Below are 21,658 nucleotides of genomic sequence, written 5' to 3'. Positions count from 1 at the left end.
AATGTAGCAGTATGTCTCTCTGCTGGTTGTTATTTATGGACACTGTATACTGCACTTAGACTTTACTTCAGAAGCTATAAAAGATGGGATAGACCAATTCAGACAAGGACACACAAATTCAGATGTATCATATTTGGATATGACTGTAACTAGCTGCAAAGACTGGGAGAGATGGCTTCACCTGGCTAGCAGTGGTCTTGCACATGATTCCAGAATGGGGGTATCCAATGGCCAGATTAACTGTATGAGATGGTCTTTTGAAGCAGTCAAGTAATTGAGTGTTGCCTTGATTATATTACATGCTTTCCTTCAGTGTTCACATATTTTGTGGACAGGTATTTTTGCATTCTACCACATAGAAAACTGCCTGCAGTTCTTAAAGAACTTAGTGATTAAATTTTTACTTTAGTTTCCAAACAAGATGAAAAAGACTTTGCAAAAAGGTATGAATTATGGAAAGTAGTTAGATCTCAAATGGAGTTCTCAAAAAATGCTGGATGCTGTCAAAATGAAAAAATGTAAAAATGCAGGTCAGGAGTCTCCATAAGCTGAAAGCAGTTAAGTGATATGAATAGTAGAGTATGGGAATAAGAGTTGGAGCCAGCCACATCCCATTTTTCTGCTTTTAGTGGAATGAAAAGGAGAAGTAGGAAAAAAAAGCCATGTTGGAAAAACTGAGGTTGGTGGTGGTAGGCTGCTGAGTAAGATGCCGAGTTAACCTTTTCTTTGAGTTACTAGAGAGTCTCAGGAATGGCAATATCGTACTCAGGACTTCTGATAGCACTTCTTGGGTTGTTCCTACTTCTGTGAAATACTGTTATTCCTTCATTAAAGAGAATGCAACTAACTGTGAGCAGGCTTTCAGGCACAATACTAACCTGCTTAAAATATTTTTAATTAGAATATGCTAATTTATTAACTATTACATTTCACTGACTTTGTTAATCTTAGTCTGCATCATATCCTAGGAGTTTTTCTTGAGAAGTTGGGAAGTATATCATGCCATGAGGATAACTTTCACTGCAGTTGTGTCAAGGAGTTGCAGATGATGACCAAGATCCTTTGCACTACTTGCTGTGCAAGCCCAACAAGGTCCCCAAACTAGCTCACTAGCTCTTAACAGTGCTAGGCACTTGCTTCTGATATTCTTTGGAGGATTCTGCTCAACACCAGGTTTTTCCTTCCATACAGGCAAGCCTGTGCATCTCAATGATGTAGCTGTCTAATAAATTTAGGCTTTTTCTATCAAATAACAATGTATACTCTTTGCTGTATTGAGCAGAATGAGATGGAGATGATTTTGAGAGTTGCGGAGAATATGGAATGTTTCTTGTCTTGAGATGGCTTGGAAAGTGAGAGTCCATGAAAAATTCAGCATTATGACAAAGTATTATTCTGCCCAAGATAACGGAAAATAGTTTGGCTCAGATAAATTTTTGGTGTAATATGTTCAAAATGATAAATTGCTCTACTTTTAAAGTGAAAACTTATTTCAAGCTGATCTCTCTAGTCTTAATTTTTTTTTAGGTTTACTTAACTTGGCCAAAGCCTTAAATTGAGTGCCATTTATACAGCCGTAAACTAAACTTTGATTGTTGGGAAGAACAGCATACTTGTTCATATTCCACTGGCCAGTTTAGACCTAAGATTGTGTTTATTCAATACCAGGTTGTTAAAAGATAGATTAAAACTATTTTTTCAGTCTATTTCCACTGCTTTGTGCATTCAGGCAAGTAACATGGGTGTGATGCAGCTGCAGGGTCACTGTGAAAAGGGGACTTCTCTTTCTTTTCCTGCTTCTTGGCTGCATTGATCTGTGTAGCTAAATTCCTCCTACAGGAAACAGTGCTGTGCAAGAAAGGAAGTGCACGTTTGCTCCTTGCTTCTCTAGCTCCTGTAGACAGTGATAGGCACTATAGCAGTAATACCCAGTACCTCTCACTTTGATGACCCTTTTTTCCCCTCAAGTGGAGCTTTTCTTACATCTTGACAAATCATTCTTTTTGTGTATCTACTCTCACCAATCCCTTCAAAGGATTTTAATACTTTATTGTCATTTACCTAAAAGATGTTTAATTTGAAAGCATGACAAGGAAGGATAATGAGTAGCAATTTTGCAGCAGTCTTCCCTGACAATTGGCCATATCTCATCTCTAAAACAACGAAGAGAGAATATTCAAAGTTTAATAGTGAGTCCTTGCTCTGTATCTGACTCCTGATTCTTGAATATTAGAAGTGACTTATAAGAAATCTCAGTTGAGAGGATTTGAGAGAGCAAGGACTTCCTCATCAGATGCAAATTATTGATACCATGTGACAGATTCAAAATCATGGTTTTTTTGAACTGTTGAAATTGTTAAATTGCAGGTCCTTCTTCAAGTTAACCATCACTCCATTCTGAAAAGTCAACAAATTTGGGACTTGCAGTGGAAGAGAACAAGTATTTTCTTTTTCAGAACAGGAAACTTTAAACTGACTAGTCAGGCCTGTTTTAGTAAAAAGAAAAACCATTTGATACCTAAATCTTTAAGTGCTGTCAGTGCTATTTGATCATACAGGCATTATAATCATTGTCTGACTAGATTTTTCTCATCAGATAAGCTCATTAAGCTTATCAGTCATACTCAAATAGAAGCAAAACATTAGCAGGGCAAATCCAATGCTGAAAAGGATGCAGCATTTTTAAAGTTGAGTAACTTAACATTGTCAAATGTTACAAGAATAATCTATTTGGCGTTTGTGGATAAAAGAAATTTTGTTAAAACATACTTTTATTTTGTTAAAAATATCTTGCAGAGGCTTCACGAATGTTAACTTTCCCAGTGCATTTCTGCATTTCTGGAGTTCTTAAATACATCTTAATATATTTTATATACCAGTGCATTTACAAGAAGATAGTCCTGTGATAAATTAACGCCAAATGGTCAATTAACTATAAAAACAAGGATTCTTTTGTTATGGCTGCTTCTTGATCAATGCTCATATTGAAAGTGAAAATGCATGGAAATGGATCAATAGGGGGGAAAAAGTGTACTGAAAATCAATGCAGAAAGAAAATATTGTCACTTCTTACATTTACAGGATGTTACAGAATTTGAAATTTGATGATAGTGTATAATAAAGTGCCACTGAAAGTTATTGGAAATTGGGGGCAGTGACTGAGACCAGAGGTGTTTTTATATATATATATTTCTGAACTCACCTGAGCATGATGTGTCAAAAGATGGCTTTAAGGTGTCAAACCAGGCTCACTGAGGTTACTGTAAATTATCCTAGCATATACCCCAGAGACTGTAGTGTGAGCATATCCCAGTAAAATAAAGCTTTGACTCTCAACACTGGTCTTTGGCATCTCAGAACAGAGGAAGGAGCAGTTGCTGTTGAACCACATTTATGTTTAATACTAGCCTCAGGGATGCTGCCTCTGTGCAGCAAAACAAAGTCAAACATGGAACCAAGGCTAGGGTGGGGATTTTCCACCAGCTGTAACGTGCTGCTGTCCTGTCTCCACCATGAGTGCTCGTTCATGCTTCCCTAGTGAAAACTGCTAGCTGGCTGATGCTGTGGATTTGAACTGGGTGGACATTGTGAGTGAGAACAGCAAGCAACAGGAAAAGCACAGCAAGATGACAGCAATCGGCATGTTTCTGCTTTTGCTGTTCTTAGCCCTTTCACTTGCAGTTCTAAGAAGTCAGCAATTCTATCCTACTATCTTCTTGTCACAGAATCACTGAATGGGTCAGGTTGGAAGGGACCACAGTGGGTCATCTGGTCCAGCCTCCCTGCTCAAGCAGGATCATCCTAGAGTACATTACAGGGAATTGTCCAGGCAGTTCTTTAGTATCTCCAGTAAGTGAGTCTCCACAACCTCGCTCAAAAAAAGGCGTATTTTCTAGTAAGTGGGAGTTTTTTTGTTGTTGTTCAAGAAACTAAAATCCAGAGTTTTTTAGAGTAAATGTAATTCCTTCACAATTTGTTTTTCAAAATATGTCAGCATTTCTCTAAAGGGGCTATATTAAGTGGTGAAGAGCAAGTGTACTACTTGTAGTTACACCCTGCAATCAGAGTCCTAGGGTGAATATTTCAAATAGCAAGAGGCAGCACAGTATCTGATATCCCTCTGAAGTCCATCTACTCTCCCACTGTTTTGTGATGTAGAGTAATTGTAAAACAATCCTCAGCTGTAAGCTGTGTCCATCCTGAAGTTGGATTGGGGCTTAAAATGGCTCCAATCAATGGCCTGCAAGGAATCCTTTCAGCGTGTGAATACTGCAGTGTTTAGCACTATGTGCACCTTTTCTTTTTCAGATACTTAGGGATTTCAGCCTGTATGGGAAATGAAGTGATCTCTGAAGATGATAATGGTAGCAAATTAAGATCAAGAAGTAAACATTGACTGCCCTTACACTAAAACAATTGTTCTCTTACTTCTCTGCTCTTTCCAGGAAATGTTGTTTGTTGCTATTGTGATGTATATGTAGAAGTGACCCGTGCTGCATTCCTAGCTCTGGCAATACTGGTGTGCCAGTGGCAAACAACAGATCAGTTTCTGTTTAGTCATCGCTGTCGGATAGCTTCCAGCTACCCTCTGTGGAGGCTGATGCAATCATGAATTTCTCCTTGCATGACAAATGCAGAGCATTCATGTTAGTATCTGCTCTGCTTCTTTTGTATTTACAAGCCCCACAGTTTTATACCCCACTGAGAGAAAAAAGCTATTGTAACGTGATGGTCGGTTACACCAACCACAATGTTTTCTTATGTGACAACATAAGAAAACATTTCTATATGTTTTGGGTTGATTCATATTCTGGAATTGTATTGATACACAGATAAAAAATCAAGTTCACAAACACGAACTCAGTGCTGTGCTTAAGGATATTCAAAATGTGATGCTGCAAATGCTTCAAGAAATCTCATCACCCAGCATACGTGCCTTCATGTCTTGTTACATCTCCATGCCTTCACACTGTAAATACAAATAAATGCCACTGGGGTATGGCATTTCCTTCCTTTTAATTTTGGTCTATGTATACTTAGTTTGTCTCCGTTCTTGTCTAACCTTGTTGCAGAAGGTAGCTAAGCATGGAACAGTGCTCTATCTGCATGCTCTACTTGTTCAGGTTAGTGGGCTTTTTATGTTTTCTTTGAGGAACAGGTTAGAAAGGCTATCCTATCTTTATCTCTCAGTTTCTGCTTTGAGGTAGAAACAATTGGTAAGTAGAGAAGGTCCTAAGTGGTCCCAGAGGCTACATTTTCTGGCAAATAAATTAGGCCAGAGTGCATAAGGAGCTCTGGCCTTGAGAGCAGATGGCACAATGCAGCTTTAATCCAGGTGCTTTAGTCCTCTTCTGCCCTTTAAATCATATTTAGATGCTGCCAGCTTGCAGTGGCTGTGCTGTCCCCAACCCCATCTCTATGTATTAGCCTGAGAAACCGTAAGCGGTATGGTCCATAATTACATAAAAGACCAAACTAATAATAAAATGCAAAGGCTGACTCTACCCCAGGGGCTTTCTTGGTTGACCTGTATGGATGTGGTCAGGGACTGATTTCTTTCCTGCTCTCCTAATTGTGGAATAGAATGGGAGGAATTTTTAAAAATCTTTTCCTCTTGCATGGGGAAAATAAGAGCATTTCACAGCTAAATCCTTGGATATTTCATTTATTGTCTACAGTACAACTAATGCTGAGGAAGGGTACCTCTTAAAATATGAGGAACTTGAAAAGCCTAGTCTGCAGCTCTTTCCTGGGTGACTTGCTGCATCCAGGACAGCACCCCATTTACTATCTCATTGTGGTCTGTGGTAAACTGGAATAGCCCAGAAAAATTGTGGGTTGCATCTGTCCATGCGAGGCTTGGAATACATCCATTTCCTATGAGGAGAAATAAAGATCAAAGGGAAAGATATTTTTGGTACTGTTTTTCTTTGTTCCTCTGCTGAGGGGTTGTTTGTACAAATTAAGCCTGTGATGGAAGGACTTGACAGAACCCGCACTTGTCTTGTGTGGGCCAGGTTTTCATGTGGTTGAGCATGTGGGCAGCTGACACTTCTGAATACAGGAAAGTATCTTGGAACTCTGCTGAAATAGCTGTGTGAACAACAACAATAGCAGCTGCTGCAGCTTTTGGCACAGCAGTAATAGCTATGCTTGCAGCTGTGACAGCAACAGAAGCCACGGGAAAGCCAGGAACACTCTGGCTGCACACTCAGTGCTGGCTGCTGTGCTGTGACCACCTTTTATGTGACAGAAGTGTTAGAGCAGATGGTTAATTAAAATCCAACAAAGAGTGGGCCCCCAGGCTACAGATACCCTCCTCCTTAGACTCCCATCTGTGTAGGGTGTGAAAGGTTGGACTTCAGCACAGAGCTACAGAGTGTCCCATTGTTTCCTTAAGGGGCTTATGGAGGAGGGAGAGGGAACTGCTAGCACCATGTCAGCCCATGGAACTTGCTGTTGTGTATCATTCAGGTTTGCAAAGTACAATAATGTAACTCACCAATAATGTAGGCTGGGAAGCAGCCTTGCACAAAGGTATCTGAGTGTCAAAAACTCTGCACAACAAATCAATCTTGAGCCAGAAAATAAAGCCATCCTGGGCTCCATCAGGAAGAACACTGCCAGCAAGGTGAGGGGTGATGATACTTCCTCAGCCCTCATGAGAGAGTTCTGGAATGCTGGGTCTAGTGCTGGATTCCCTGGTAGAATGGAGACACTGACAGCCTGGAGTGAGACCTGTGAAGGGCAATCAAAGGCAATTAGGAGACTGGACCATCTGTCATACAAAGAGACGCTGACAGATGTGAGACTGTTGTCTCTAGAAGGCTGAGGATCTTTTCAATATCTAAATATAGATTATGAGAGGAAGTAAAGAAGGCACTGGTATCTTTAGTGGTATTCAATAACAAAATGGACCCAAATCAAAATACAAGAAATTGCATTTAAGCATAAGAAAAACCTTTGGCATTCCAAAAGCAACCAAACACTGATGAAAGAGCTGGACCGAGGAGGCTGTGGTTATGTATATTCTTGAAGATTCTCAAACCTCAAACTTTATAAAGCTCTGAGCAATCATTTGGGGTTTGCTCTGGGCAGAAGGGTTGGATTAGATGAACTCTAAAGATTCCTACCAACTTCAACCTTTCAGCAGTCCTTTGATAGAGCAGCCTGATAACAAAGATAAATTGTGCTCAAGTAACAATATTCACATTGTTATACAATGAAAATTTGCTACAAGGGAGAAGGCCCAAGATGGATGTCTAGAAGATTGGGTAAATAGCTAGAAGATGGTCATATATATCTCATGGAGTAGACTGGTCTGTGGGACTGATTTATCTGAAACATACTGGCCTTCTTGACACTGAGGTAATGGTGACTGGCACGCTGAGAGCAGCACAAATGAGATTTATCTTTTAATTTTTTACTTAGTTGACAGCTCCAGGAACGTCAGCTTGAGGAAAAAGCCTTTCACAGAACTTGTGCGCAAAATTTACAAATAATAGGCAAAGTCTAGCACTGAGCTGACTTGACAGAAGCAGGACCTTTGGCAGTGAGTGAGAGTGGGTGGTAATTGCCCTCAAAATGAATAATGGCATTTTATCTTGGGCTCTGTAGAAGGGTGGGAGTGGGTAGATGAACAGGAGGAATTAAGATGAGAGGGTTAAAATAATATGGGCTGGATGAATGACTAAAACATTCTGCAGAAGTCTGGATGTATCAAAATGGCGTGGGTCACTGTCAGCAAACAGAATGTTACAAGAGAAAATATTTAGCTGTGTGGATAGATGGGGAAAGCTGTGATTTAGTGCTGTTGTACTAGAAAATGCCAGCAAGGGAGTTGGGTAAAGCATGTAAAGACAGAGTTCAGAGAGTTCTCTAAGACTAAGACATCAACCAAGCTGTGGGCCCTGGAGACATATGGTTATTGATATTGAAGAGAGAGATGACTGCCAAGAGAATCTGGAGGAAAATAAAACCATTTTGTCTGTTAGCTATCTGCAATGATAAAAAGAGATTTTAATTTGGATCAGAATTAATGGCTATGGTAGAAATATGGCAATGAGTCATGAGATAAATATGTATTTATTGACACAATTTCCTACAAAGAAACAAAGGCTTTGATTCAATATGCTAATGATCAAGTTCAAGAGACAGGAGAACTAGAAACTGGCAATCATGCTAGTAAAGAGAGCAGACCTCAAGGAGTCATTGTAGACTGTGGCTTGACTAACAGAGTTGAAATCTGAATCTCAATTTTGAGCTTCTCCTAGGAAAGAAACCTTGACAAAGCGGTTTCATTGAAGAGGCAGAACGAGGGGATGCAATGGAACCAATCAAAGGAAGTCCTCAGCGTTCATTGCAAATTTCAGGGAGGTTAGAGATGAAAAGGAAGTGCAGAGGGAACAGGATTACAGATGGTGTGAAAGTAATGTATGGTTATATTGCAAGGAGTAAGAAATAAAGGGTAGGAAAAGGAAAGGATGAAAAGGAACACATGGGATACCAAGTGTTCCAACCAAATGAGATTAAACCAATATGGAAGATAGGTAAACACTTGCACCCCTCAAAGCAATTAATTTATGGTGATGTGTGATGCATTTTTAGTGTAGCCTTCTCCCTTGTACTCATCATGGCATTAAGTTGTGTTCTCAAACAAAAGGACCCCCAAAGTTAAGGTGTCCGTTTTTGCTACACTTTCCAGACCTAGAGATTACTACAAGAACTTGTGATCTGTGTTTTTATTCAATTTTCTCATCTTTATGCATGTTTATATACAGAGAGTCACAACAGACTTTTCCAGCTTTGAAGCAGATCAGTATTTGTCTTGAAATTTGGAAATCTGGTTTTTCCAAGGTAAGTAGGGTATGGGTATTAATCTAACTAAATGGGGTTTTAATTCAAAAAGTCAGAAGGGAATTATAATGCCACTTTATGACAGAAATAAAACCCCCCAACCAACCCACTCCGAAACTCAAATTACCTTTGCTCCTTCAGAGAAGCAAATCACTTCCCTGCACACATCTCGTTTGTCTGTTTCAAATAAACACTATTTGGGGATATACTGTTTGCTCAAAATGTTTATTATGTTTCAAATGTATCAAAATCTTTATTATGTTTCAGACATTATGTGAAAGCCAATTTTTTAAAAGTAATACCACACATAATATACTTTTCCAGATAAAGAAGACCAATCAAAATCCATTGACTTCTGCAGAATTCTTTCAGGCTTTATAAATTTGTACACGTATGAAAGCTGAATATTTGCTAAGATGGATGAGATTGTAATTAAGATCTGCTTTTTTCCCTTGATGTGTTGAATGCCTTATGTGTTAAAAACTACCATATTGAAAGCAGTGTATTTTTCACTAACATTAAAGATCTGGTATACGAGTATTGGGGCAGCTTAGTAGTGCCTGTGGGTGCTGTGACATTGAGATCTTACAGAACCTTCCAGTACCTAAAGGGGGTCTGCAAGATAGCTGGAGAGACTGTTTGCAAGGGAATGGAACAGTAAGACAAGGGGGAACGGCTTCAAACAGGCAGAGGGTGTGTTCAGAACAGATATTAGAGAGAAATTCTTCGCTGTGTGGGTGGTGAGGTGCTGGGACGAGTTGTAAAGAGGAGTTCTGGATGTCCATCCCTGGCAGTGCTCAAGGCCAGGCTGGATGGGGCTTTGAGCAACCTGGTCCAGTGGAAGGTGTCCCTGGCCATGAGAGGGTTGGAACTAGATGATGTTTAAGGTCCCTTCCAACCCAAACTATTCTATGATTCTGTGACTGGACAACAGCGTAAAGAGAAAGAAAATAGTATGAGAGAGTATGATGTGTGCTTTATATCAACTATATAACGTTGCTCAAATTACAATTGCAATCTCAGGGAGCTCTGAAAAAGGGTGAGAGTGGAAAAAAGAAAAAAAAAAATAAAAAGAGCAACAATCCCCTTTCCTCCTCGCCGCGCTGTGGAGCGGTCACCGCTGCCCCGGCCGCCGCGGGGCCCGCGGCTGCACACCGGGCAAGCTCCCGCAGGGCTGCGGCCGGGACAGGGATTCAGCAGGAGCGACGGGACCGCGGCCACCGTCGGGAACAGCACACCGCAGCCAGCCCTCGCGCCCTGTCCCGGGCTGCAACCTGCAGCACAGCACAGCGCCAGCCCTCGCTCCCTGTCCCGGCCGCAACCTGTGACACAGCGCAGCCCCAGCCCTCGCTCCCTGTCCCAGCCGCAGCCTTTGGCGCGGCCAGCCCTCGCTCCCTGTCCCAGCCGCAGCCTTTGGCACAGCACAGCGCAGCCAGCCCTCGCTCCCTGTCCCGGCCGCAGCCTTTGGCACGGCACGGCACGGCGCGGCCAGCCCTCGCTCCCTGTCCCGGCCGCAGTCTGTGGCACAGCACAGCGCAGCCCCAGCCCTCGCTCCCTGTCCCGGCCGCAGTCTGTGACACGGCGCAGCCCCAGCCCTCGCTCCCTGTCCCGGCCGCAGTCTGTGGCACAGCACAGCGCAGCCCCAGCCCTCGCTCCCTGTCCCGGCCGCAGTCTGTGGCACAGCACAGCGCAGCCCCAGCCCTCGCTCCCTGTTCCGGCCGCAGTCTGTGACACGGCGCAGCCCCAGCCCTCGCTCCCTGTCCCGGCCGCAGCCTTTGGCGCAGCGCAGCTCCAGCCCTCGCTCCCTGTCCCGGCCGCAGCCTTTCCGGGCCTGGGCCCCGCGCCGTGCGCATGCGCGGCTCGCAGCAGTGACGCTTTTGTTGTGGCGCGGCGGGGAAGCACGTGAGGAGTGCGACGTCACCATAAACACTCGTGGGCAACATGGCGGCGCCGCCGAGCGGCAAGGTAATGGGGGCGGGCGGCGGCGGGGCCGGCCTCTCCCCCCGCGGGACGCGCCGTGTCGGGCGCTGGGTCGTCCCAGCTGGCGGGAGTCGCGGGGGAGGGGGGGTTTGGCCGCTGAATGGCCGGGCGCCTTTTCCCCTGCCTGTGGGTGTCGCCTCCCGGGGCCGCGTCTCCGGGTGCCGTCCTGGCCCCGGGCGGACCCAGCCGGGCGCTGGCAGCGGCCGCGGACCCTCTGCGCCGGAGGCGGTCGCGGCCTTCGGGCGGGGCTCGGGCCCTTCCCGCACCTGCCGGCCGGGCAGCGCCCCGCGCCTCCGCGGCAGCTCGGCCCCGGCCCCGGCCCCGGCCCCGGGGTGGCGGGAGGCCGCTCTCCGCAGCGGGGGCAGCCCCGCGGCCGCGCTGGCTCCCCGCCTGAGGCTGAGGAACGCCGCTTGTCCCGTCTACGTGTCCGAGCGTCCCGGAGGCGCTCAGGGACGGTAGCGGCCTTTTCCCCGGCCTGCGCGCTGGTAGCGTGTGGGAAGCTGCCCCCGGCGTGCGTACAAAGCCCTGTCAGTCCCATAGTTTAGTAGTTTAAAAATTTTGGTGCCCCGCGGATTCTTGCCGAGCGTTCCGGAGCGAAACATTATTGCTTGACAGGGACTGAGCTCGCACGAGGGGGAGGTACAAGCAACACCCACCGTTTCCCTCCGCCCCCGCCAACACATACGAATTGTGTCCGTGTTGGTTTTTTTGTAAAAATAGTTTTATTTCATTACTCTTTCTTATGAAAGCGTTGCTTTGCAGCGCGGTGTTCTCGAGCACGTGGGTCCTTTCTTTAGGATTTAAAATCTCGGTGCGGTGTCCGATTGTATGTAGCAGCCATGGTGAGCGTGTGATAGTGTGCGGTTTCACTGTTCCAGCCCGGGCCAGAAGATGATGGTTTCAGTTCACGCTGATCTCGGCGCAAGAGCACACCCGTAATTAGCCACGTCTGCGCTTCCCCGCGGGTGCTGAGGAGTGCCCTTCGCTATAGCACCAAAATTCCGTCCGGGTGTTGAAAGCAGATCCGTTTCAACCAGAATTGTTGGAGCAGGCAATTTGTGCAGCTCGAGTTTTTTTTTTTTCAAATGTTCTTTACTGCTGTTAGGTGTGTAAATATAAAGATAGCCGTAGTGTTCTCCCAGCTGTTTCTAGCTATGCACATCCACATTTTATGTATACAGAAAAGTTCCTTTTTTAGTTGTATCCATTTTAATATCAATACAGAAGTTTATTGGATGAAGGGAAATATTTTAATTTTTCTGGTAAATATTTAAATATTTTAATTTTTCAGGTTGTTTTTGGTTTTCCACTTAGGCTTTTATCAGGATCTTCTTCAGGATGTCTCTCGTGAAAGCAGCTGTATTGTGATGGATTATATGAGATGCTAGAATGATTGTGGATTAGTTGTTTATAAATTTGCTGTGTATTCATTGTTCCTTTCCAAGAGCCATGTTTGCCTGAGATTAAATCTCCAAGATGTTGCAAAACTGTTTTAGTTATGCCACGTCCACAGTCCTAAAGCAATTTGTTAATGCAACTCTAATTCAGTAACATTCTTTGCTGTGTCTCTTTTAACACAGAGGAAAAATGACAGTTGTGTTTTCTCAAATTTCATGAAGTGGCTGGGCTGGTTTGACGTTTCACTGCTCTCAGGAGCAGTTCCATCCTTCTCTGTATTTCCCCACCTGTATGTTGCACTGTTGCTTTCTTGGATACTGTACTCATTTGATATGTCAGTAATTAGACGTAGCAAGCTGAAATAATACATGCAACTGTGCTTACTTTTGTCTGGGTTAGTTTTCTGTTGGGAGCACATTGGACCACAAATTGTTCCTTTGAGTGGTTGCAGGATTTTGGGAGGGCTTACAAACTAATGAAATTTCACTCCAGGTAGAATAAATGCAGTGTAGGTTGGTACAGACCCAGCATTCTCACTTCAGGCCTTTTGCACGTCAGTGTCTGCACAAGCTGTGGATGTCATAAGTTAACTGCAGTGTTCCTTCTGGCTCTGCAATATGTTGTAATGGGGTGTTTCAGGTGGTGGCCTTCTGAAGGATTAGTAGGCATTAGTTTGTGGAGTACTTTATTCTCATGTGGCAGATCTTATCACATGAAAGTAATGTATTTTAATGAATGTGTTCTTTTCTGTTAAATATTACACAAAGTGGTTCCCATGGAAAGCTCATGCCAGTGGATTAAGCAGCTGGGATAACCTGCATTGTTTCAGCTTTCACAAAAACTTGTTTCAGCAAACCATAAAAGATTGTGGTTTCTATTGCATTTTTACCCTGTTTGCCTTTCTCTTCTCTATTTTTTGGGCTTTTGGGGGGGGCTTTTGTTTGTTTTTTGTTTTGTTTGTTTTTATTTTTAATTTTCTTTCCCAGACCTTATTAATATCAGTAGATTCAGAATCCTGCTGTTTCATGTAGTCTCTGGTTTCTGCTCCATACAATAACGGGATATGAATTATAAATGTGATTATCTCATGTACTTCTTTACTTGGACTTTTGTCCTGTGATTTTTTTTTCTTGCTGGAACTTCTCATGAGGTTCTTATCAGTGTTTTTCTCTATATGGATAGTTAACTCTGTTCAGGAAAAGTTACTGCTGTTGAATTCTGGAGTCATGACTCATTCTTTATAAATGACTGTCTGCCCTAGAACAGTGTGAACTTCAGTTTTTTGCTCTTTCTTAGAGTTGCCAGTTTTTTTCTGGAAGTAACTTGGTAATAAGGTCATTTGTTTTCAGAGCTTTTGGCTTTATGCAAACAGGTATATTTATACTTTATGAAAACAGGTACATTTTTTCTCTTTTTGTTGCTTAGCAAATGGCAGTTTATTGTATTCAGAGAACCTATTCTGGATTCACCCTTATAACAGAAAACCACGTCAGAAAATGAGCTAAAAAGTTGTGTATGGGGAGAAGTGCAAGCTTCAATTTCAGTCTGTCAGTATACAGCTGACTATTGCAGCTGATCTAAAGACAGTAATGATACTTTTTAAATGTTCTTGGAGTTCAGAGTATCTTCAGCACATGGGCTATTAAATCTTTCTCAGGTTACCAATTGACACATGGGCTGTCAGATAAGTTATTTTTCACTTGCTTGTGCTCTTGCTCTTGGAGTTAAAGTTTCAGAGTGTTAACTGGCCAAACATCTGAGCTTTATCTCTAAGCTCAGATGTCTGGCCAGTTCAGCAACTAGAAGTGTCCAAGGAGCACTGCAGCTATTGCTAAATAGTGGTGTTAGTGCTGTATGTTTGGGGAGGGGATTTGTGTTTACTGTGGAAGTTTTTTTTTTGTTTTTTTTGTTTTTTTTTTTAATTTGGTATGTTCAAATTAACTTTGCATCCTTTAGGTATTTTGTTGACATAGACACAGTGAGTTATTTTAGGTGTATATCTATTCTGTGGGATAGGCAATGTCTTGCCCTTCTACTAGTAAAATGTGAGTGCACAAAACTCCTGTACTGTGCATTGTTGTGCCACTTTATTAAACATTTGATTTAAACATTTGTTATATCTTTTTCAGCCTTTATAATTTACTATGAATACAATCATAATTCTTTTTTATTATACTGTACTTTGTGGGTTTTCTTTGTGAACAGAAGACTATCTCTCTTGAATTTATTAAAGGCTTTATTATGCTTGAATGTATAGCAGTTCAGTGATATTTCTGAAATTTCTATATTTTCTTTCTTTTTTCTATTCATTAAGGATTTCTCTTTGCAGAAGTGCTTACAATGGGACCAGTGGGTTACTACCTGAAGCTCTTGCTCTCTCAGTACCCTGAACAGACTTATATTTTCACTGATACCCTGCTGTTGTTGCATGAGTAGCAGAAATACTTGTGGTTCAAGAAATCTTCACAGCACGAGGCAGAGCTTGAAATATGTAGTGTGGTCAAGTAGGAGACTTTTCTGATGTAGTTCCTGGTGTTGAGAGCTTTCTCGTATTTGTCACAACATGAGCAACATTTGTGGGGTTCTGTCCCTCACCACCCCTTCCCTACTTAGAAATTGGGCATCTTTAAGACTAGCAGGTGTGAAATTTTACTATCTTGGGAAAAAAGTTGAGCCACAGGCTCAGCAAACAAAAGGCATGCAAGATTCAACTAGGCCAAATGTGGGGCAGTCCCAAGCACAAGTGCAGTCTGGGTGGAGAATGGATTGAGATGAGCTCAGGGAGAAAAACGTGAGGGTGTTTGCGGGTGAAGAGCTCAGTATCACTCAAATGTCCACCTGCAGCTCGGCCAACTGTGTTTTGGGCCACATCAAAGGCAGTGTGGTCAGCAGATCGTGGGAGAGGATTTTCCCCCTCTCCTGTGCCCTCATAGGACACCATGTGGATGCTGTGTCCATCTCTGGAGTCCCCACCATAGGCATAGATCCAGTGTAATAAAGAGGGCTATGAAGATGGTCAGAGAGCTGGAGCACCTCTCCTATGAAGGAAGGCTGAGAGAGTGGGGGTTTTTCAGTCTGGAGAAGAGGAGGCTCCAGGGACACCCTGGAGCACCCTCCAGTACATAAAGGGGGCTTACAAGAGAGCTGGAGAGGGATTTTTTCCAGAGGAATGTAGTGATAGGATGAGGGGTTATAGCCTTCAGCTGAAGGGGGAGCATAGGTTTACGTTGGGTATCAGGAAGAAGTTCTTTGCTCTGAGTGTGGTGAGACCCTGAAGCAGATTGCCCAGAGAGTTGCCTGCTCCCTATCTCTGGAGGTGTTCAAGACCAGGCTGGATGGGGCTGTGAGTGACCTGGTCTAGTGGAATGTTGCCTGCCCATTGTGGGGGTCTTGCAGCTAGGTGATCTTTAGGGTCCGTTCCAACGCAGACCATTCTGTGATTTGCATTTTATTACAAGCTGAATGCTAGATATTGTAGCATGTCTTCTGTGGAACAGAAGAGTATGTTGACCAAGTTAATGTTGGCTTGATGCTTTGTGGGACACTAATGTGTTGGCACCTAATCCTTGGAAACAGACTCCACATGCAGCAGGTACATCACTGTGCCCAGTGACACCTTAGCAGTGGATATGTGAGTAAGCTTTGGGCAAACATCAGCTATTCCAAAGAGGAAGATGGAAATTCAAGCAGTATAATTATATTATATTAAATATAATATAATTTATATTGAATTATATTTCTTTTTACTTAATGCACAGTTCTAAACTAAGATGCTTTCTTTTGTGGGTGTGAGGTCACTTAGGCCAACCATTCTCTGAATTGAATTAATTTTATTGGCCTGTAATTGTTTCCTTACAGTGTAACATTTTTTGCTTGTTTTCTTTCCATCAGAATCTGAAAATAAGGTGCTGCACAGCTGCTGTATCTGTTGTTGATGTTTGTGGACAGAGCCATTTTTCCTGAATTTGAAGTTTGCAGAACATTCAGACTTTTCTGCTCAGTCACTTTCTATGAGCATTCCCATTTGCTGTTTCAGCTGTTGAACCCTTGGTGAGGTCCTCCACCTGATTCCCTAACATGAGGCAAAAAATGAAGTAACTGCTATTGAAAAGTTGTTAATACCAGTATTTACACTGTGCCATAATTAGTTACTCCAGAGCAGTGGCTCATTGACTATGTAAGAGCTTCAAACTGTGTCTGTTATGAGATGCTGGATGGCATTTTGGCAGAGCAGTGCTGGCCTTGAGCTGTACTTGGTGGCAGAAAAGGGGAGTGAGTGGAACACACTCTCCAAGAACACAGGGTGAGAATATGAAGTGTCTGAAACATGGGACAAACTGGCTGGGAGAGTTGCAGCTTCTCCTTCTGTCAACTGTTCTGTGTTTGACAGGTTGTTGGCATGTTACAGACCTAGGAACAGGAGATACAACCATCAGTACACGTGGTGACAGCCAATACTTAGGTGCTCAGCACAGGCAGGGTGGAAAATACATGTGTGAGGATGGCAGGACCATCCTGTTCTGTGGCAGCCCCAGATCTTAGCTCTCCTTTTATTTGTTGTCTGTACTTCATTGTCTTAGGGTGCAATGTTGTCATCTTTCACTAGCGGGTAGCACAGGGCTGTAAATTGCTATCAAATGGCAAGCATTAAATCACAAGGCTTTGCTTGTATTCTCTCATATATTGTTGGTGGTGCTGTAGCATCCCAAGGCCTTCTGCTCATACAGGTTTTTAGCAATAAAAATGCTACAGACATTGCCTGTTTGCTGCTCAGTGTAAACAGAACAAAAAAAATATGGAGATATGCATTGTCCATGCTGTGTCCTTATGTTGTTTAGAATGATACCATTTATTTCTCAGAAAATGTTACTGGGGCAATGGTGGGACTTCAGAAACCTATTTTTTGCTGGACACAGACTATAAATACTTGAAGAGTTTTCCAGAACCTTAACTAGCATATGCCATGACATGTAAACTGAGCCTACATCCTGCTGCTTCCATCTGGCTTTTTTTTAATAGTAGGTGGGTAGGCAGCTATTGCTTTGTGCAGCTTTCCTGAATTTTCTGCTGTGGTTCCCTGTTTCTATAGACCCTCACTCAGGATACGAGTTGGAATAGCTGTTGTCTCTGTGTGGAACAGTGCTTTCAATGACCGATCAGATGAATTGTGAATTTGCCTTTAACCTCTGTAGCACCCATGGAAAAAAAGAATCAGGTGAAAGTGGCTCACTAGCATTTGGAAACTTGCATCAACTTTCAGCTTTTGGTGGGATTCTGAAACAGACAGGCAATGGGTGTAGTTTTCATTCAGTAGAACTGGACAAATAAATATGCTGTGAATTGTGCTTGTACGCTGCCAGCACGGACTGCTTGATAAGCAGGAAAGACTTATGCTCATAAGCTTCTCGGGTACATCTTATTTCAAACTTGAAACTTTAGGATTATTAAAAAGTGATACTTAAATCATACTAACTTTTTTCCTACTGTCTCCATGATTTTCTTAGAGAAAAAGTTGCCAGCTGAATGCTTTTACAGTCTTAAGTTGCCTGAAGTAATGCTTATGATTTGAAGTATTCTAGGAACTTAAGGATACCAAGGATGGATTAATCTGGTCTGCACAGAACTAGCTTTAAGCTAGTAAAATGTCTGAAAATCTTTCAGTAATTTCAGTGTATAACCACAAGATATAATTAAAATTTGTTTGAAATCAAGTTATTTTCAAAGTTGTTCAGCTCCTGCCACGTTACATCTTCATTTGCTTTGGTTGCATTGGTGTGTGCTTTTGATAAGCACTCTTCTTTTTTTCACTTGTGTTTTTGTTGTGGAACCAACAGAGTCTGGCTTTCATGTAGGTAATAACATCTAAACCTGTGACATATGCTTCTCTGTGGGCAGTTCAGTAGATGTTTGCAAACAGGTACAGAAGAGAACAGAACAATCACTGTTTAAATCTGTAGTGAGGTCTGTCATTGGTGGACAGCTGTTTTGGCCTCGAGCATCTGAGCAACACAAGCAGCTTTTCTTCCCTGAGGTTCTGTTTCAGGGACCAGTGGATGGACTGCAGAACACAGAATTCTTATTAGCTGCATGGGTGGAAGGGCTGTAATTCTGGGGAATCCTAGGGACATGTCAACTTATCTAGTGACCTGTGGTATGCACTTATTAACATCAACTTGTCTTTTTTTTATGATGATGGGTTTAGTGATTTTGTGTAGATTTAGGGGAAGAGTGATGGCTCTAATCATATGAAAACAAACCAAAAGATTGAGCTTGTCTCCACCTTCTTCTTACCTCTGTAAAGGAGCCCATGTGAAATATGGAGGAGCCCATATGTAAAATAATAAATAGTGCAAAACCAAGGTGAGCCAGCAGTGTGTTTTCCTGTCTTGTAATACAAAAAGCATAATGGACTAACTGAGCAGATAATATTCTTTAAAACTCTTGAATTCTTTCACACAGTGGGTAATGAGGCCTTCCTAGTTCACTAAAGGCTAAAGATTATCAAGATTTCACGGAGTTTAGGTTGCTTTCCTGCGCCGAGGGCATTGACAGGTAGTACCGAAGCAGATTTGGGTTGGGTTTGGAGGGGTTATAGTTACTTCAACAGCTAATGAGGGGCATCAGTCTCATTATCTTGCCCTGCCTGTATGTAGTTCCTTCTGTTCTCTCCATACGTAGCAGGATCTCACTATGCAGTTGTTGCATGCAGACCTTACACAAGTCCCTGGTATTTTACTGATGCTTCAAGTAATCCTCTAACATCTGCTGCCTTTTTGCATGTTCTGCAGTAACCTACTGCTTAGGCAAGAGTCAGTGTGTGAAGCCATTATTTACTTTTGAAATCTGTTTTCCTGAATGCTTAAGAGGTCCACGTGTGCTGACTCACCAGGCGTTTCCCTGAGCATTGGGCTGCAGAGGCCCTGGGCAAAAACCTTTGTAGGCTACATGGTGTGTGAGATTGAGCTGCTAAGTGTAGTAGTGGTTGTCTGCTGGTGGATGGGGTTTTAGTCAAATCTAGCTATTGGTATACTGTCTTTCAGTTTGATACTTTCCTTAGTACTAATTACTTGTACGTGTAGATTAACATTACTTTTCTTCTTTAAATTGATTTTGAATAGCTTGTCAGTGTTGCAGTACCAGAAAACAAAAATCTGTAACAAACTGTGTTTCACTGTAAAGTACTGTAAGAATACTTAATAGCATTTTTGAATTTTCAGCTTGCTAAGAACACTGTGTGAAATATAGCCACTCAATGTAGCTAATTTTCAGGTGCTACCACTATAGAATTACATTCCCAAACTCAGTTTGTTCAAATGCATTTATGGAGTTACCTTACAAAGTAGTGCTGAATAGAGTGGCTCAGGATTTTGAAGAATTCAATATGGTAACTCCCAAAATGTTTTGCAGAGGGATTAACTGAAAAAACGTCTAGATACTCTTTTGTACAATAATGTTATCTCTTTCTTCAAATTAGTTACAGTTCTAGTTAGCAGTTGGAAAAAGTCAGTAAGTACATCATACTTGTGATTGGAAAAGAAGAATCTCAGCAGCTTGGCCTTCTGGCCTTTCAAACTTGTAGAAGATTTTCTCTTAAATAACAGTATGAGGGGAATAAGGTGCTTTGTGACCAGTCCTCTGTTTTACAGACACTCTCTGAAGTTCTGAGCGTGTGCTTTGGGTTTTTTGGTGGAGCATGGCACAGGGAGCTGGAGCTGTTACAAAGAGCAGTGTAAGATTTTTCAGTTGCATGACAACTGTAGCATTAGAAACACATTTTCTTTTTCCATGAAAGGAAGTGTTTGTCCTTCTGAGAGATTAATGGACAGAAGAATAATAAAACAGCTATTAGATGGCATACCTTCTAGACTGAGAAGGTATACTTTATGATACATTTTTGGCAGAAATGCACTTCTACCAGTATAACTCTAATACAAATAGATTTTATTTTTTCTTTCTGGAGCAGCTGTCCAAAGGGTTGATGACTGATTCATATTTCTGACTAGTTTTCATGATAGATCAGGTCCAAATAGCTAGAAGGTAAAATTTAAATAAACATCGAGGTTGCCTTGTTTGAACAGAACTGAATTTGAAAACAGATAACTGCACCAGTGATGATCTGCATTTTGTTTAATTCTTTGCAGAATTCTGGTTATTTCTTTTGTATCATGTTGGACAGTAATTAGGGTGGGGTTTTTTGATAGAGAAAAAATCTGTAATGGAGAACAGGAAGGAAGACTTCCAATATTTGAAAGGCAATGATGTTAATAGTCCTTCAAGCAGAAGATGTGCTAAGTGACCTTTAGATATTTCTTCCAAGTGATATTTCTGCTTAACTAGAGCACTTCTGAAATTTCTTGCTTGTGTTAAAGGTAGAGAAATTGCAGCAAAACTAAAACAGAAAGGATGAATTAGGTAAATTTTATGGCTCTTTTTAAGCCATGTTTTCTCATCTAGCTAGTTAAGCTTGCACACCTAACCTTTTGAAACAGACAGGCAAAACTAACCTTTTAGTTTACTGGCCTGACTACAAGTGTCATGATTTTAGAAAGTGGATAAATGAGAAAAATAGCTCCTGTTATTTTAGAACCAAAGAAATACATTATCTGTCTCTGAATAGTTAAAAATTTCTAAGCTTTGCCTTTAAAAATATGTTTCTTAAGGCAGTGTTTGCAGTTTGGTGTGAAAATGAAAATGGTTCTCAAACAATTACTGTTACTGTTTGATTTATTTCACTTTCACAAAATTGAAGGGACTTGTCACTCTTAGACCTGTGTAGAATAGGACCCATTTACAGTCATTATAGAGCTTTTAAGAGTATGTGTATGTAGCTTTCAAAAGACTGCTAAATTTTGACAGCCAAGGGTTCTTTGATTTTCTTTTAATTTTTTTTGAGAGCATGATCAGAATACTGTGAAGGTCTTTGCAAATGCTTGAATGCAAAAGTTATGTGGGCCATGTGCACTCCTACAAGCCCTTCTTATCCAACTGTTACACATTCTGCCTTTCAGATAGAATCTTTGCCACTGGCCCTGAATTTAATTTCAGGGTATATTTTTTTATTTCTCTGGAGTTCATATTTTTACAGTATTTTGCACTAATTTAAATTAGTTTTATAATTTCAACATGCTTAATGGCAGGTGGCAGAAAGGCAGGCTATTTAAGAAAGCCTTTTAATGTTTTAAAAACTGTATAGGACTTTCACTGAACCTGTACCTGCTGATTTAAAAATAATTAGGTATTGAATACATTTTCTTGTGGTGTTTTAACAAAGTAGTTATTACCGCGCCTGAGTGGGCACGGCTGGTGATAGAGAGACGGTGAATCTTGTATCTTGATCAGAAGGCTTGATTTATTAAGATTTATATATAATACATTATTACTATACTAAATAGAATATAGAGAGAGGTTTGCAGAGCAGCTAGCT

At 41.9% G+C, this 21,658-nt stretch overlaps 1 protein-coding gene across 1 annotated transcript in view; it reads left to right on the top strand.

Annotated features, from left to right (window-relative positions):
- Positions 1-10,743: 10,743 nt before the first annotated feature.
- Positions 10,744-21,658, top strand: part of TBC1D15 (TBC1 domain family member 15) — a 36,175-nt gene continuing 25,260 nt past the window's right edge. Inside the window, exon 1 of the mRNA XM_063155039.1 lies at positions 10,744-10,821. Within this exon, the coding sequence (XP_063011109.1) occupies positions 10,798-10,821 (24 nt within the window). The 5' untranslated portion in view covers positions 10,744-10,797. The remainder of the gene's footprint in view (positions 10,822-21,658) is intronic.

This window comes from Melospiza melodia, chromosome 4, assembly GCF_035770615.1.
Source record: "Melospiza melodia melodia isolate bMelMel2 chromosome 4, bMelMel2.pri, whole genome shotgun sequence".
Classification (NCBI taxonomy): Eukaryota; Metazoa; Chordata; class Aves; order Passeriformes; family Passerellidae; genus Melospiza; species Melospiza melodia.
Note: the sequence above shows the minus strand (reverse complement) of the source record. Positions and strands in the feature narration are given on the sequence as shown.